This window comes from Cladophialophora carrionii (genome assembly GCF_000365165.1).
Source record: "Cladophialophora carrionii CBS 160.54 unplaced genomic scaffold supercont1.1, whole genome shotgun sequence".
Taxonomy (NCBI): Eukaryota; Fungi; Ascomycota; class Eurotiomycetes; order Chaetothyriales; family Herpotrichiellaceae; genus Cladophialophora; species Cladophialophora carrionii.
In genome coordinates this window covers 5,165,399-5,181,334 of record NW_008481816.1, presented here as the reverse complement: position 1 = coordinate 5,181,334, position 15,936 = coordinate 5,165,399, and the positions used below count along the sequence as shown (strand labels likewise).

Below are 15,936 nucleotides of genomic sequence, written 5' to 3'. Positions count from 1 at the left end.
GCGCACAGCTGGACCTGTGTTTTGCTTTGAAATCACTGTTTGCGGCGTTTCTTTCAGTTCGTGCTATATGCCTTCTTTCAAATCTCTCAACCATTTTCTTACTGCCGCATCTGTTAATCAAGAGATAAATTCAGGCTATGGTCTGGTTGACTCGCGTCCACCACAGATCTTTTGCTTTGGTCGACCGAGGTACGTTGCAATGGACAGATCCCCCGAATGATTTGCGGCTGTTGGTAAGGATGTGACTGAGTAGGGCGGAAAGTGCTCTCAGTCGTTCTCCTCATCTCCTTGGTCGTTGGCTTGATGGGACTCATCGCCATCTTTCTTCTGCTTGCTGGCCTCGTACTGCTTCATGTTATTGGCTTTCCATTTCGGACCCCCAAAGTCATCCTCCCTAATTGGCTCTCCAGAGTCAATAGTGATGCCCTGCTTCTGGGCCATCTCCTCTAGCCGCCTTTGCTCCAGTAGCATCTCCCTTAAATAGTCAGTGGACTTTCCCAGCATCACCTGCTCACTCCTCTCGTGGCCAAGGGCTCCCGGTACGAGGTTTGAGAGTTCAGTGAAGCGTTCTCTGATGGCGGTGCGCCTTTTGTTTTCGGCGTCTTTGTGGTTGAAATTCTTTTGTGATGCTGTCAAGCGCGGTTTGGAAACTCTATTGGCTTTCTTTGATGAGCTGGATTTGGAAACCATTTGTGGCTTGGTCTCTGATGTTGGCGACGACGCTGACGAGGACCCCTCGGACTCTGAAGCATTTTGATTCGACATTGTGAGTTTCGGGATATGTTTTGGATAGGTATGAGCTCCGTGAGGTCGAATGGACGAGGCTTCCAGTGATGACCTCGGCTAAGAGGAAATTGGCTAGTTGCCAACGACCACCTTCATCTTCGTCAACATGATGTAGACGCAGATGTCGCTGATGAGACTGTCACTATGCCGATGGTAGTGCCTCTAGAGAATGAAGACAGAAATACTTTGCAAAGGGACGTTGGGATGGTCCGTATAAGGTTGTTCTTGCCCGTTTGAGTTTAAGCTGAGCTTGAGGCGGATTTAGACAGCTGCAGCCACTTTTATCCCCACGGTTCAGTTTCACTTGCGCATCGTCTGATGTTCATTGCACTGTTGGAGGACAAGCGGTTTTGTCACGTTCCCTCCATAATTCAGCCCTCCTCTTCAACACACCACTCGCAGCCTCTTGAAGTTCCTTCCATACCGAAATGAGCAGAGCAAGACCTCTCCAAGGCAGTTGTAACTGTGGTCGCAATCACTATATCATCACTGTCCCCCGGGATGCCACTGAACAGGCTGTAGTCTACTTCGACAACAGCAGCGAAAGCAGTAAGCCTTCCGTTATCTCTACCTTCAGCGCACAAGCCTAACCTGTTATGCTCGCCAGGACGAAGCCAGGCAACTCCTCTGACAGCATGGCTCCGGGTGCCGTTGACATGGTACTCTTCAGCCACAACATCGTTCTTCCCGGATGAATCACACGCCTCAATTCGGAGGATATTCACTCCATTACACGCCCCATCTTCTCAGCGAGTCTTCTGTGGCTATTGTGGAACCCATCTCTCGTTCTGGACCGAGCATCCACCTGAAGAAGCAGAGTACATGAACATAACGTTGGGCAGTCTTGTGAACGAGGATCTCCAGGCCCTGCAGGAGCTGGACTTGTTACCCGACGCTGCAAGCTCAGAGGGCACGGACGACAATGAACAGCTCACCATGTCCGGAGGTTTGGGACAGGATGACAGCACCACAGTGGATGGATCAACGAAGCAACAGACCCGACCAGTCACACGGACGCAGCGGAGTGGCAGGACCGGAGGTCTGACGTGGTTCGAGGAGATGCTCGACGGAAGCCGACTTGGCCGGGTTCAGAACACCAGACGAGGAATCGGAATTACCAATGATGGGTCGACAAGGGTCGAATGGGAAGTTTCGGAATACTTGGACGATGGAAGCGCAACACCTGGAACACCTACCAGCTCCAAGCGCAAGATTGAAGATGTCGCGCAGGATGATGATGTGAGGATGCAGCAATGAGGAAGTTGTGCTGAACGAGACACGACGGTATGGATTCACCACGGCGTAAAAGACTAACGAAAGTACGAAAAGCGATAGAGCCGAGAATTTTCGGACCGCAGGAGATCTAATGGATGGATGTACAAACACTGCACAAACCAAGACTCAATGACATGGTGTAGTGAGTCGTCACAACGAGCACCATGAAAAATCAGCCATAACCTTCCAATCTTCTCCTTGTTCTGCGTTTCGAGAAATGAACTTTTCATCATGGGTAATACCACTCTAACACCAGTCCTCCCTTGTTCCTTTTCCACCTCCCACGGCATCCAGCGACCGTTCCAGTCGCAACGTATCACGCTGTTCGACTATTTGTCCCCCTCCTACGCCTGTCCCGTAACCCTATTCCATGCCGCACGCAAGCCCTCAGGGAGAGTCGCAACCTTCTCAGAGAACAGCGCCTCAGCCTGCTGCCACACTCTACTGTTCTTGCGTTCCTTCAACTGCAGCAAACTTGGCAGCAAGGCCTGACTGAATGCCTCGCTCGCCTCTCTGGGTAACAGGCTCGGTAGGTGATCGATGCTGATGACACTCAGTGGCGGATTCTCATAACCAGACACTGGCAGCGTAGGGTCGTCAAACGTCGAATTCTCGGTATAAATTGGGATGGGGTTGTGAGGATTTGTCGTGTCGCAGCTCACGTCACAGACGACCGAGAGATTTCGCTTCGGACTGGAGAGCGACTCCTCGTTGATGAACGGCGGGATCGGGTCAGACAAGTAGATGCAGTTGACGAAGATGTCGCTCTCCACAATTTCCTCGAAAGGCCCGCCTTTCTTGGTCTCGGGGAGATCCCACTTCAGGATGTTTTCCTCGGGGATGCCAGCTTGACGGCAGAGGTCGACCGCGCCGCGTCCGCAGCGGCCGAGCGCGCCGATGACGAGCACGCGCGGTTGACGTCCTGCTTTCTCGCTGCCAGATTTTAAGGCGGAGCGCACGTCCTTAAGCAGCAGGTCTTGATTCGCGTAGCTCGACACCTTGGGCATCTTGGTCCCCGGTTGCGTCAATTGATGCGCCCAGGCTTCCACCGCCAGTGCCGCGCCCGCATATCCGGCGTGATATCCAAAGGCCGCGACTCGTCTCCCGGTATCGTCGGTAAGGAACTCCAGGTCTAGCAGCGTGCCGCCACCTTGGGGGAAACGGGACAACACGTCCTGCCAGCCACCTTGTTGCTTGTAGCAATGTGCAAACTGCACGTGCGTGTGCTTGAGCGCGAACTTGTCCTCGGGTAATTCCTTGAGGCCGACAATGATATGGTCTGTAGGGGCATCTACCCATGAGCCCTCGGGGACTAACGTAGCTCCGACGGCTTCGAACTCGGAGTCTTCGAAAATGCGCTCGGGAGAGCGTTCGACATTGACTTTGTAGCCTGCGTCTAACAAAGCTTTGGTGGTAGTCGGCGTGACTAGGGCTTGTCAGTCTTGGCTGCGTAAGTCAGCAGGAGTATTCATACGGGCAGATCTGTGCTCCAGTGGCTTGGACTCGGAGCGGAGGTGAAGCGTTGTTGCCATGGTGAGTCAATGGAGAGGAATGGGACGAGAGGAGCGCAGCAAAGATGGGCTCGACTCGGAGGCACGAGACAATCAGAAACTCTGGAGGGGCCAAGAGCAAGCACAAAGTGAATACGAGAAAGCGAATCAAGTTCAAACGAGGCTGCCAACCACGTTTATCAACACTGTTGTTATGACTCAAGCTTCAAAGGGCGTTTGTGCAGGCGCAAAGACAGAAGAAAAAGATGCCATGACGAATGCGGGGGAGCGAAATCTTCGAAACATTTTCTGCCACCGCCAACGTTGCGAGTCATACAGGTTGCACGCTGCAGGCTGCATTGAGAGTGTCCGCTCTTGCGATGAACGCTTCTTGACGCCCCCAGGCAAATAGGTATCTACTGGATAGAGAGAAGTCAATATGTCGGATCAAAAGAACGGCAACCCCTCAGACAATCCACCATCGTACGAAGCCCTCTCGAACCCTCCGCCCACTGGTATTGAGACTTCCTCCAGCGGCGCGCCGGCACCCGGCCGCCGCCCCCTGCGTCCCCCTCCACCACTCGAACTCCCCGCCCTCACCCTCCTGCGGAACAAACGCGTCATCCTCGCGTCGCAATCCCCTCGGCGGAAACAACTCCTTGCGCAGATCGGGCTTACCAATGTCGAAATCGTCCCGTCAAAATTCGAAGAGAACCTCCCCAAGACACTCTCGCCCTTTGAATACGTCCTAGCGACGGCGGCCCAGAAAGCGTTGGCTGTCTACAAGCAAGAGATTGACAATGAGGAGAAAGGAGAGCCGGCGCTGATCATTGCCGCGGATACCATCGTTGTGAGCAGCTTGGGCGAGATACTAGAGAAGCCCAGGAGTGAGGCGCATCACATTAGTATGTTGAAGGGACTGCGGGATTCGGGGGTGCACAAGGTCTACACGGCCGTTTGTTTGATCTCGCCCTTGCAGAGTGCAAGGGATCCGGGGTATGCGATCGAGACGGCCACCGAGGAAACGACAGTCAAGTTCGATTCGGAGATCACGGATGAATTGTTGCTTGCGTATGTGAGGACGAGGGAGGGGGCGGATAAAGCTGGCGGATATGGCATCCAGGGCACGGGCGCGATATTGGTCGAAAGAATAGAGGGCAGTTTCGACAATGTGGTGGGACTGCCCTTGAGAACGACGTTGAAGATGATCGAGAAGGTAATGCAGAAGGCCGAGGATAAAGATATTCTGGAGGGCGAGGGCGAGGATCTGCTGGAAGAAGATGATGAATGAGTAATGACAAATGGAATAGCATCAACCGGCGTTCGTGGAATTAGCTGAGAATCATGGTCAGCGTAGACAAGAACCAGGTCAAAAGCAGGGCGGCCATATAGCAAACAATATCGATTGTGGAAACCTGCATGTTTCGGTGCACCATGTACATGGATAGCTCGGCATTGTCTCCGGCCGACCCTTTCTGCTCACTTAAGACCGAGCTTTCCGTCATGACCCAAGCCTGAGGCATCAGCCTTGCCAATGGTAGCATCATTCTCCGATCCTGCGTGCCATATCCTCTTGACGGCCTCGACAACTCCAACATCGTTGGTCTCGAACTCGTAGAAGCCGATGGCCACGACAAGAGTCGCTAGGTTCAACGTCCACATGAAGAATCTCCGCATGGTTGGGTGTTTATGTACAGGGATATAATCGATAACGATTGACCTGATTGAGATTGGAAGTTAGCAGCGCATCTCCGAAAGACCTCGATCAGCATGTGGAGCTGGGGAACGTACTGGAATCCAGCGTGGGAATGCACGATGATACCAAAGATCAAGGCGGCATCCAACATGGGGCTCACTGATCCAGCAGCAAAAGGCGCAATTGTCAACGGCACCAATGCCACCGACAGTATGCGCTCAAAGGTCCAGTGATAGCTTCCATGGAGGGGATCCGGCTTCGGGATGGGTGCAGGGTCGTTGACTCCTCCTTTTATCACTTGCGGACCTGCCGGCAGGATCTTTCTTTGCGGGGTCGTCGAGAACGGTGCGACTTGAGAAGCAATCGACAGGCGTGGTGACAGTACCTGTCTCGAACATGGGATTAGAGGAGCTGTTCGGAAGGGTCGCAGAGGCTGGGTGGTGCTCGAGAACAGTCGCTTCGAGGCCGAGAGCAGCTGTGCTTGTCGAAGCATGGTCGTTCTCGAAGCTGCTGCCATCTTCACAGCAGATTCGAGAGTCGTTAAAGCGTTTATGTCGAGTAGCCTGTGGTGGGATGAAGACAATGCATGATGAATCGCACCTCATGCATTGATCCGATGTTGCGCCAAGGCGCTAATCCCGAGCCAATCACACGATCTCTATTTCACTATGACCTTGACGATGGTCGCGAGCTCTGCAAGCTGCGTTTGCACCTTCATTTATTTCAGGTTCAGTGCCTTCAGGGAGATTCGTGGACCTCCATCCAAGCAGCGCGCTATATCATCCACATATTCTACAGTTTTAGCAAGACTGGTGACCATTCGTTGTACGTGGCACGCCCAGTTCATGGGGTCAAGAATCACCGCATTGGGCCTGGCCCTGTCGCTTCTGGACTGAGGTCTCTCTACCGCGCGATCCGGCCTGACTCGAGCACGTTACGGTAGGATCACGCTGGTTCGGCTCGTGAACATCAATTACGGAGTCTTTTCCCTCACAGCCTTGTCAGCCTCGGGATTTTCAAACGAGTCTAACCATGTTGGGTATTAACGATTCTTGGAGATATACGGACAACATCGCGATGCGGGGTTCGCCCGAGGATGATTTGAAGTATTTACCAACGATTGCCTACCAAGGGTTAGCATATCCGAGACCCTTGTGCAAAATGGTCGGGCCCATAACTGTTCTTACGGGTATTGGAAGCGGCGTTGCCAGCCTTATATTACCACGGTCCACCGGAATAGGCCGTGGGTATTATCTTAAATGCATTTGCCCCCCGGCAACCTCTCATTATTTTTCACCAGCCTTCATCTCTTAACATCGGACTGTTAGCTCTCGAGTCAGATGGGGGACAACAGGATTGTAACCATTTCCGCAGCTCCATCTGAGGATGTTACTGTCCCGACAGATGCTCCTCACGAGAACAGCTGGTACAATGGCAGAGACTTCGATGGTTACCGCGTCACGGAGCAATTGTTGTATCAACGCCGCAAGATCCGAGTGATCTGTGTCGGCGCTGGAGCCACAGGTTTACAATTCGCATACAAGGCAGAACGTGCGTTGAAAGACGTTGAGCTCCAGATCTATGAGAAGAACGCCGACGTCGGTGGCACCTGGCTCGAGAACAGGTACCCCGGATGCACATGCGACATCCCATCTCATTCTTATCAATTCACATGGGCAAAGAATCCGAACTGGTCAAGATTCTACTCTGGCTCAGAGGAGATCTGGCAGTATATGAAGGATGTGGCCACGAAGTATGACCTGGAGAAGTACGTGAAGTTCAAAACAACAGTCGAATCTGCAACATGGGATGAGGAGGCAGGCTTGTGGAGGTTGCGCATCATTGCCCCAGACGGCTCAACCTACGAGGATACGTGCACCATTCTTGTCAATGGCTCTGGTGTTCTAAAGTGAGTGACAGCGATCCTGTTTCGACGAAATGCAGGCGCTGACTGAAACTTTGATAGTGAATGGAAATGGCCCAACATCGAAGGTTTAGATGTCTTCAAGGGGAAACTGATGCATTCCGCCAAATGGGACAATGACTTTGACCTGAAAGGGAAGAGGGTTGCCGTTATTGGCGGCGGATCGTCAGCAGTCCAGATTGTTCCATCGATACAACCTAGTAGGTAACACCTCACGTGGCAGGTATGAGCTCCATGTTTCTACGATTTCTGACACGATCTCCAGCTGTCGGCAAGCTGTACGCCTTCTTGAGATCTCCTGTCTGGATAACAACAGGGTTCGGCGCCAAATATGCAGGTCCAGGAGGGACCAACTTCTCATGTAAGGGCGATATCCCCGTACCCGATCTCGTCAGCCGCTGACGGCTTCAGACTCCGAGGAGCAGAAGCAAGAATGGAGAGATCATCCCGAGAAGCATGCCCAGTATTGCCGCGACATCGAGGGCGAACTGAACAAGCGATTCACACTGGTAATTGCACATAAGCAGCCTCCACACACGAGATGCCCAGCTTAACCTGTGTCTCTCAGATGCACCTCAAAGCCAAAGACCAAAAGCTCTCTCGCGACCTTGTCGCTGACATAATGGCTGAACAACTCGGCCATGACGAAACGCTCACAAAGCAACTGATCCCACCGTTTGCCCTTGGCTGCCGCAGAATGACGCCGGGCTCAGGCTATTTGCAGTCGCTCAAAGCGGACAATGTGCAAGTGATACCCAAGTCAGCCATCAAATTGACCGAAACAGGCATTGTCGACGCCGACGGTAATGAACATGAGGTCGACGTTGTCGTCTGTGCAACGGGATTCGACACGTCATTCACTCCACATTTCAAAGTCTACGGGCGCAACAATGCCGAGATTCATGAACAATTCGGCGACTTCCCGGTGGGATACCTGGGAGTAAGTGGTCTTCCTTTCGATATCTTTATCAGGCGGCTTAGCATAGAGAGTCAATACTTCTGCTGGTCTTCTCTTACCCGCTGGACCCACCCCGTACACTCCTGGCCATTCTATACAGGTTCTAACAGCATCAAATAGATCGCGGCCGAAAACTTCCCTAACCTCTTCCTGCTCATCGGCCCCAACGGCCCTGCCTCGCACTCCTCTATTCTGCCCATCCTAGAATGGTACACGCGGTATGTCTTCCAGGTCATCGAAAAGATCCAAACGGAGCGGATCAAAGCCGTCGAGCCGAAGCGGGAGGCCATCAAGGATCTTTACAACCATACGCACGAGCTCATGAAGCGGTTGGTATGGTCCAGTGCATGTAGGAGTTGGTTTAAGAACGGTAAGACCCATGGCCCTGTAACGGCTATCTATCCAGGGAGTAGACTGCATTTCTTGGAGGTCATGCGCAACGTCAGGTGGGAGGATTACAACATCTCTTATCTGGGCGATGGCAATCGGTTTAGTTTCATGGGGAACGGGTTTACACAGTAAGTCCTTCGCACGACCAGAATTTGATCTTGACTCTAACGGCGCAACAGGACTGAAGTGGATCCCGAAGGGGATCCGGTGTGGTACTTTGACGATGACTTTGTGAAGATATAGGGGGAGGATGAGGAATGGTGGTAGAACTCGGCGTCGATATTGATCCTCATAAAGTCTAATCCGTTTCCAGAGCTGAGCAACCGGCCATTTGATCTCATTACGATAAGCCAATATGTCGCGGCTGTGGTGAAAATGAAGGCTTTATCGTGTATATGTGACACCCGGTAGACCTCACTTGGCACATTGTCCCGCTGGCCTCCGCAATACTAAGTACAACACTTGCATTCCGCACGGAGTCTGGAGTACGGAGTACTCAATCAAATCATTGCCGAGAAATCAGGCCTCGCTTAGGCGGCCTACTGCTTCCGGCACTATGGCGGGCTGGGCGCCCGGCCGCTTACAAAACCCCCTTCTTCCTCTCCATCCGGGTCAAGATATCAACAGTCACGACAGTCCCGGCTTGACTTAACGGTGTTCCATCCACGGAACGGACTGGACAGTTGGCCTCCTCGCGCGGCCTCAGCCAGACCCAGCTTGTTCGGAAGCCCAGTCGAAGTGCGATTGATGATGAGTGGCCGTTTGCTATGCTACGAGACTGGCAGCATGCTGACGCTTCGACGTGATCTCTTGGTACAAATACTTGACAGGTTGAACGGCCTGATCGTATACAGACGAGACCGCGTGCGCGGCTTATAAATCACCAGCGATAGCAATCCATGGCATTGATGCCTTATCTTGGCCATGAGGTTTCACTCCAGAAGTATCCAGGCCCCCTGTATCATCTGGTACATGGAAAGGTATAAGATGCAGCGCGGCCGACTGAAGGCTGATGTAGCCCCTGGTCCCAACCCTTCTTCGCTTACCAACAAGGGATTCGAACGGTAACGCAAAGCTCAATACATCCATGACCACAATGGGTCTCTTCACGACGCTTCCCGACGAGCTTGCGGAAGTGGATATCATCGTCGTTGGAGGTAAGTCGAGCCAGGTATCCGGTCGGTGGCCTCGTTGATCCCTGTAAATGTAACTCATACAGGAGGAACGGCGGGCTGTGTCATTGCATCGAGGCTGGCAGACACGGATCCGCAATGCGCCATCCTAGTGATCGAAGGGGGTCCGAACAACCTGGACTTGCCCGCGGTTGCGCATCCAGCGCTATATCGAGGCAATTTCATGCCTGGCAGCAAGACGATCCAGCCATATCTGCCACGCAAGGAAGAGCATTTGTCCGGCAGAACAGCTATCGTGTTTGCAGCCAGTGTCCTAGGAGGCGGATCCTCTGTCAACGCAGCTATGTATAACCGCCCCCAGCGTGACGATTTGGATTCTTGGAACACGCAGGGCTGGTCAGCCGACGAGCTCCTCCCGTCCCTGACAAAGGTATGCAATACATCGCGCAATTCTTTGAGGTTAAAATTCACCGGCAGCCTGACTGATCGTGAACCGCAACAGTTCGAGACGTATCACGGCCGGGGGGATGAAGCATGTCATGGCGCCAGCGGGCCGATCAAGGTCTCCAGTGGAACCTACACCTCGGACGCCATGGCGGACGACTTCGTTGCCGCCATGAATAAGACAGGCTTCCCCGAGGTCCGGGACTTACAGGACCTCGTATCTGCCAACGGGGTTTCGCGCACATATCGCTACGTGTCGCCGGACGATGGTCGGAGGCAAAACGCCGCCACGGCATACCTGCACCCACGACTTCGAGACGGTCATCATCCAAACCTCAATGTGCTTGTCGAGTCGCAGGTCGTGCGTGTCCTTTTCGACCAAGACAAGCGAGCGACGGCGGTCGAGTACAGGCCGAACCCTAATATCCGGACTGAAGCAACCGGAGATCTGAGACGTACGGTCAAAGCCAGAAAGCTTGTGGTCATCTCGGCGGGGACACACAGTACGCCATCCATGCTCGAAAGGTCCGGGATTGGGAGCCGTGAAGTTTTGGACCGCGCAGCCGTGCCTGTGCTCTGTGATCTACCAGGTGTGGGCCGCAACTACCAGGACCACCAGATGACGGTATACACCTACAAATCCAGTATGCGTGCAGAGGATACTACCGAAAGTGTCATTGACGGTACGAGAGATGTCGCCCAGCTCTTAGGGAACAACGATAAGTTCCTCAGCTGGAATGGCGTCGACGCTTCGGCGAAAATCCGACCGACTGAATCAGAAGTCGACAGTATGGGCAGCGGGTTCCGCGAAGTCTGGGATAGGGACTTCAAAAACGCTCCCAACAGACCTCTCGGGCTGATTTTCTCCGTGGCAGGGTGAGTGCTCGACCTTTTGGCTAACAGGAAGGACAAAGGAATTATAGGGATCGAATACAGTATATGGCCCTGTTCTAATACGTGGCCTGCAGGATCCTCGCTGACCCTACTCTGTTTCTACCGGGCCAATTCTTCTCCCTGGCCTGCTACACTGCATACCCCTACTCGAGGGGCCACGTGGTAGGTTCTCCGTCCAATACCTCTCACAGAGGAAGAATGTCTAAGTGGGAAATGCAGCACATCACCGGACCCGATCTCGAGGACCCCCTCGACTTCGAAACAGGCTTTCTCTCCGACCGCGACGATATTGATCTGACGACGCAAGTCTGGCTGTATAGGACACAACGCCAAGTGGCTCGAAGAATGCGTTTCTACAGGGGCGAAACTCATCTCCACCCAAGACTTCCCGGACGGTCGAATGCGGAAAGCCTCGCGGAGCCAGCATCAGACGAAGAAGCAGGGTCGGAGATTCAATACTCGCCCGAAGACGACGAGGTCATCCGACAATGGGTCCGTGAGCATATCGGCACGGCTTTCCACTCTATCGGCACATGCAAGATGGCGCCAGTTGAGGAGCTGGGTGTGGTAGACAAGGACTTGAACGTGCATGGCGTTCACATGCTGAAGGTGGCGGACTTGAGCATTGTGCCGGAGAATGTCTCTGGCAATACGATGAGCACGGCCCTGATGATCGGCGAGAAGGCGGCAGATATCATCATCAAGGATTTGGGACTCGCTTGCCGGGGATGACAAATATGGTGTAACCCGAGCAGCAACTACAGGTGCCGTTGTTGCCAAATCTATTGCTTTGTTGGGGACGGCGGTAGTTGCCACGGACCGCAGTGAGTTCCAGGTTTGATCGATCCACAGCTTACTACACCCAACTATAAGGTTACAGCACAAAGTCCTCCAGTGTACTCGGGGCGAATAACTCCTCGGGTTTGAACCTTCTCTTGGCTAATCCCTGGTCAAAGGAATACTGCAGGAACTTCTCCAACACGTGTTTATTCGCTTCGAAGCCGTCCTTCCACCAGCGATCCTCGCCACCCATCAGCTTCCTCGTCTCCTCGACGTGGTCCTCCAACCACGGCAGAATGTACCGCAACGCCGCTCGCTCTTTCAATGGCTCATACGCCATCTCCAGACTTTTGGCAAATGCCTTGGTCAGACTCTTCGCGATCCACGGGTTGGCGTCATACACGCTGCGTTTCAGCGCCACGACGTGCATGATTGGAAAGATCTTGGTGCGAGCGTAGTACTCGGCTTCCACGGCCTTGAAATCGTCAAACAATCGGGTTACCGTTTCAGGGGACGTGTCAAACGAGGAGGGTTTCGTCGCGCTAAAAATGGCGTCAAGCTCGCCATCAGCCAGCATTTGCGAGAGGTTCTGCCCGGGCTGGATCTTGGTCACGTTGATGTCAGCTGGGTAGCTGTGCGAGACTTTTGAATGCCGGGGCTTGTCCGAAGGTTCGATGGCACCGGTGTAGAAGTGGACGCTCGACAGGGGGACGCCAAAGTCTTCGGCTAGGATGCCCCGTTGCCAGACCGCTGCGGTCACTGTGGTTCGCCTGTCAATTACTGCCTTGGAGACGGGCAAGGGTAGCTACTGGAGGTGGCACCTACTTTGGTACTCCGGGGTGCCGATTCGTTTGCCTCGCAGGTCCTGGGGACTTTTAATGCCGGCTTTGGAGTTGATGTACATGGACTGGTGGCGGAAGAAACGGGAAGGGAAAACCGGCAGCGCGATAAAGGGCGGATTGTCCTGGTTTAAGGTGAGAACATAGGAAGACAGGGACAGCTCGGAAAGGTCGAATTCGTGGAACCGAAGTTGGCGGAAGAAGCTGTCCTAGAGCGTGTCAGTCATCTGTGTCTAAACCCAGTCATTCCGTGTAGCAGCAGGCCTACGTTTCTTCGACCCGGTAGTTTAGAAAAGTGAGTTCAATGCCCTCTGGTCGGACTCTGCCATCTTCAATAGCTTTCATGCGATCGTAGTCCCAACATGCAAAGGAAAGCTTGAGCACCATCTTGGACTGGAAGACTCTCAATATGTCCCAATACTACTTCCAATGCGACTCCCTCGCGCTGCTGCTCAAACTGAAGAGGAGGCGAATCTGTCTTTGTTTTCCTTGCGTCCGTCAACTGGATGTTGCCGCTTCAGCCTACTCCGACCATGACGCTTCAGAACCCGGAAAGCGCCCACAAGGGTGTCACAGGGAGATATGGGGTAGTCTTTGGTGCGCTTTCCGATCCGGAGCTTCAGAGCATCGGAGCAGGCCGCGGCTCAGACCGACGAACCCCTGGAAGTTGGGGACTGGGGATGCCAGCCTCCAGATATAATACCCCACAGAATGCACGCGTGGGAGATGCAGTACATTACCCCGGATTCGCAAAACGCCTTGTCAAATCATTTTCAAGATGGAATCCGATGACAAAGTCCGCGCTGTGGCGTCTAACGACGGCTCTGAGCACGCGATTGAAAATGCTGTCCCAGAGAAGCCCGACGGCGTTCAACGTGATCGACATGGGTTTCCACTCTTCCCACAGCCGACTCGTTTTCGCGACGACCCCTTGGTGAGTGAGAAGGAATTCCTTTAGGAGAGCCACAGGGTGCTAATGTGACTGTTGCAGAACTGGCCGTCATGGCTGAAATGGCTTGTGCTCCTTCAAGTGTCGTTCCTCGCCATGCTTGGGCCGTTCAACTCGTCGGTTGTCAATCCCGCATTGGTGCCACTTGCGAAGCTTTTCCACATTCCTGTCAACCAGGCGTCATACCAGACGACATCGGTTATCGTCGCTGTGGGGATCTCGCCCCTGGTCTGGACACCGCTGGCCAATGTGTACGGTCGACGACCGGTGTATCTCCTCTCGACCCTCATCGGCATCGTTGCAACGGTCGGCAGCGGTGTCGCGAAAACATGGCATACTCTGATCATTGCTCGCGTATTCAGTGGTGTCGGCGTGGGTGCGGCGATGGCGCTGGGAGCCGCAACTGTGAACGATATGTTTTTCCTGCATGAGGTACTGTCCTGCAGCCCGGCCAGATCAATACCCGATAGCTGCTAACAGTGCATTCAGAAAGGGTTGAAGATGGGCGTCTTCACCGTGTTCTTGACCAACGGCGCCCATGTCGGTCCCGTAATCGGAGGGTATCTTGTTCAGACGGCCGGAGTCCGTTGGGCATATTACTTCCCGGCCATCGTCAACGCGGTGACCTTCGTCCTCATGGTCTTCGCCATGCCCGAAACCCTCTTCTCCCGCTCCGAGAAGGTCCTCGCCCAGCACCAAGAGAGGACGTACATGCAAATGCTCTTCAGCTTCCGGAGGAACGCCCTCCGCGATCGAAGCGTCCACTTGCGGGATTTTGTGCGCCCATTCGAGATGATGTACTATCCCTCCGTGACGCTCACGTGTCTATACTACACTGTCTCGTTCGCTTTCTCCTCGATCCTGCCAGCAGTGACGGTCGCCATTCTCTTCACCCGAATCTACCACTTCAAAACCGGCGCCATCGGCCTCATGCTCGGTCTTCCACTTTTGATCGGCTCGGCTCTTGGGGAGTTCTTGTCGGGCCCCTTCTCGGACTGGTTCATGTACCGGTACGCGAAGAAACACGGAGGAGAGATGAAACCGGAAGCCCGATTGCCCGCATCTCTTGGGAGCCTTCTCCTTTGCCCTACGGGAATCATCATCTACGGTGTCTGCCTGTACCACCAGACACACTGGATGGGCCCCGTGATGGGAATGGCGATTGCGAGTTTCGGCCTCCAACTGGTGACGACGGTCAGTTATACGTACTGCAGCGACTGCTACAAGCCGCAGTCGGGAGAAATCAGCAGCTTGTACAACTTTTGGCGGCAGACCTTTGCCTTTCCGCTCGGGTTCTATGCGTAAGTACTTGCCATCTTTCGAATTCGACAGGCTCAGGCTGACTTGTACAGTTTGGCATTTGCCGACGAAATTACCATCCAATGGGCTTGGGTCACGCTCGCTTTGCTCACAGCTGTGACTTCCGTGGGGATCGTGGTTCTCATGATCAAAGGCGAAGCATGGAGGAAACGACTCGGCCAGCCGCAGTTCCACAAGGACATCTAAGCCGGCGATGATGGTGGCTACGCAGCCTGCGGATGTAAACTTTGGGTAGGATGTGTGGATGTCGTGGAGACGTGTGATTGCTCCATGATAATCGCTTTGATTCTGACTTGTATAGACAGTCGTAGACGGACGGAACGCTGGGAGATTGAAGGGTAGTGAATGTACATTACCATATCATTGACATGCTCCAAACTGGAGTTCATGACTTTGTAGAGGTGCAGACGTTGCAGGAAATGAAGTTAAAGGCCTCTCACACCTCTTCGGGCTTTGGGCACGTGGCTTTCGGGCACCGGTGCCGCCAATGGGGCGGGCATTTGGGGCGCTCCCCCATGGCTCCCGAGGCCCTGGACTCGGCCCCCATTCCTCCCCCAACGTTCATTCCCCAGAATTGCATTGCATCTCGCCTAACAGGCAAGTCATGGCGCGATCCGGTCCACCACGTCGTGTGGCAACTTTCACTTTGCTTTCACCACCGCTTCACTCCATTTTTCGTTGCTACTCGACAATTCATATTCTTCTATTGAGTCCAACAAACTCAGAGCGCTGTTCTCGCAAGCATTCGCATTGTAATCGCTACCACCAATTCTCCTACAACAGTCTACCACGACCAAGGTTTCAGACAGCCGGAGGTTGAAGTGTCGAGGCCACTCTGGTGGACAGCAGTTCTGTTTCTGCACGGCGAGGACGTTTGCCAGCTATCTTGATTTCTGCTCTCCCGCCCCACGAAATGCGCATCATTCTGGGCCTCCCAATATGGCAGATGCGCAAGTACTGAAAAGGCGAATTGGGTCTGGAAAAGCATGCACGAGCTGTCGACGGAGGAAAAATCGCTGCGATGGGAATCGACCCAGCTGTGGGTCGTGCCAGAGTCG

General features: G+C 53.7%; 9 protein-coding genes across 9 annotated transcripts; 5 read left to right on the top strand and 4 right to left on the bottom strand.

Annotated features, from left to right (window-relative positions):
- Window positions 1-267: 267 nt before the first annotated feature.
- G647_01863 (uncharacterized protein) lies at window positions 268-765 on the bottom strand (the record flags this gene model as incomplete). The annotated part of the gene is made up of 1 exon (XM_008725262.1): window positions 268-765. The coding sequence occupies one exon, from the start codon at window positions 763-765 to the stop codon at window positions 268-270; it is 498 nt and encodes a 165-aa protein (XP_008723484.1).
- Window positions 766-1,214: 449 nt separating this feature from the next.
- G647_01862 (uncharacterized protein) lies at window positions 1,215-2,043 on the top strand (the record flags this gene model as incomplete). Its single annotated transcript, XM_008725261.1, has 2 exons — window positions 1,215-1,335; window positions 1,394-2,043. The coding sequence occupies 2 exons, from the start codon at window positions 1,215-1,217 to the stop codon at window positions 2,041-2,043; spliced, it is 771 nt and encodes a 256-aa protein (XP_008723483.1).
- Window positions 2,044-2,405: 362 nt separating this feature from the next.
- On the bottom strand, window positions 2,406-3,593 carry G647_01861 (saccharopine dehydrogenase [NAD+, L-lysine-forming]; the record flags this gene model as incomplete). The annotated part of the gene is made up of 2 exons (XM_008725260.1): window positions 2,406-3,487; window positions 3,536-3,593. The coding sequence occupies 2 exons, from the start codon at window positions 3,591-3,593 to the stop codon at window positions 2,406-2,408; spliced, it is 1,140 nt and encodes a 379-aa protein (XP_008723482.1).
- A 397-nt stretch (window positions 3,594-3,990) lies between these two features.
- G647_01860 (septum formation protein Maf) lies at window positions 3,991-4,842 on the top strand (the record flags this gene model as incomplete). The annotated part of the gene is made up of 1 exon (XM_008725259.1): window positions 3,991-4,842. The coding sequence occupies one exon, from the start codon at window positions 3,991-3,993 to the stop codon at window positions 4,840-4,842; it is 852 nt and encodes a 283-aa protein (XP_008723481.1).
- Window positions 4,843-5,030: 188 nt separating this feature from the next.
- On the bottom strand, window positions 5,031-5,764 carry G647_01859 (uncharacterized protein; the record flags this gene model as incomplete). The annotated part of the gene is made up of 2 exons (XM_008725258.1): window positions 5,031-5,271; window positions 5,343-5,764. 2 exons carry the CDS (start codon window positions 5,762-5,764, stop codon window positions 5,031-5,033), a joined length of 663 nt encoding a protein of 220 aa, XP_008723480.1.
- Window positions 5,765-6,587: 823 nt separating this feature from the next.
- On the top strand, window positions 6,588-8,762 carry G647_01858 (uncharacterized protein; the record flags this gene model as incomplete). Its single annotated transcript, XM_008725257.1, has 7 exons — window positions 6,588-7,156; window positions 7,214-7,371; window positions 7,437-7,532; window positions 7,583-7,680; window positions 7,740-8,111; window positions 8,250-8,647; window positions 8,699-8,762. 7 exons carry the CDS (start codon window positions 6,588-6,590, stop codon window positions 8,760-8,762), a joined length of 1,755 nt encoding a protein of 584 aa, XP_008723479.1.
- Window positions 8,763-9,615: 853 nt separating this feature from the next.
- G647_01857 (uncharacterized protein) lies at window positions 9,616-11,722 on the top strand (the record flags this gene model as incomplete). Its single annotated transcript, XM_008725256.1, has 5 exons — window positions 9,616-9,676; window positions 9,739-10,082; window positions 10,155-10,972; window positions 11,065-11,152; window positions 11,210-11,722. 5 exons carry the CDS (start codon window positions 9,616-9,618, stop codon window positions 11,720-11,722), a joined length of 1,824 nt encoding a protein of 607 aa, XP_008723478.1.
- Window positions 11,723-11,864: 142 nt separating this feature from the next.
- Window positions 11,865-12,996, bottom strand: G647_01856 (uncharacterized protein; the record flags this gene model as incomplete). The annotated part of the gene is made up of 3 exons (XM_008725255.1): window positions 11,865-12,529; window positions 12,596-12,813; window positions 12,878-12,996. 3 exons carry the CDS (start codon window positions 12,994-12,996, stop codon window positions 11,865-11,867), a joined length of 1,002 nt encoding a protein of 333 aa, XP_008723477.1.
- A 391-nt stretch (window positions 12,997-13,387) lies between these two features.
- Window positions 13,388-15,064, top strand: G647_01855 (uncharacterized protein; the record flags this gene model as incomplete). The annotated part of the gene is made up of 4 exons (XM_008725254.1): window positions 13,388-13,543; window positions 13,601-13,990; window positions 14,048-14,859; window positions 14,911-15,064. The coding sequence occupies 4 exons, from the start codon at window positions 13,388-13,390 to the stop codon at window positions 15,062-15,064; spliced, it is 1,512 nt and encodes a 503-aa protein (XP_008723476.1).
- Window positions 15,065-15,936: the final 872 nt, after the last annotated feature.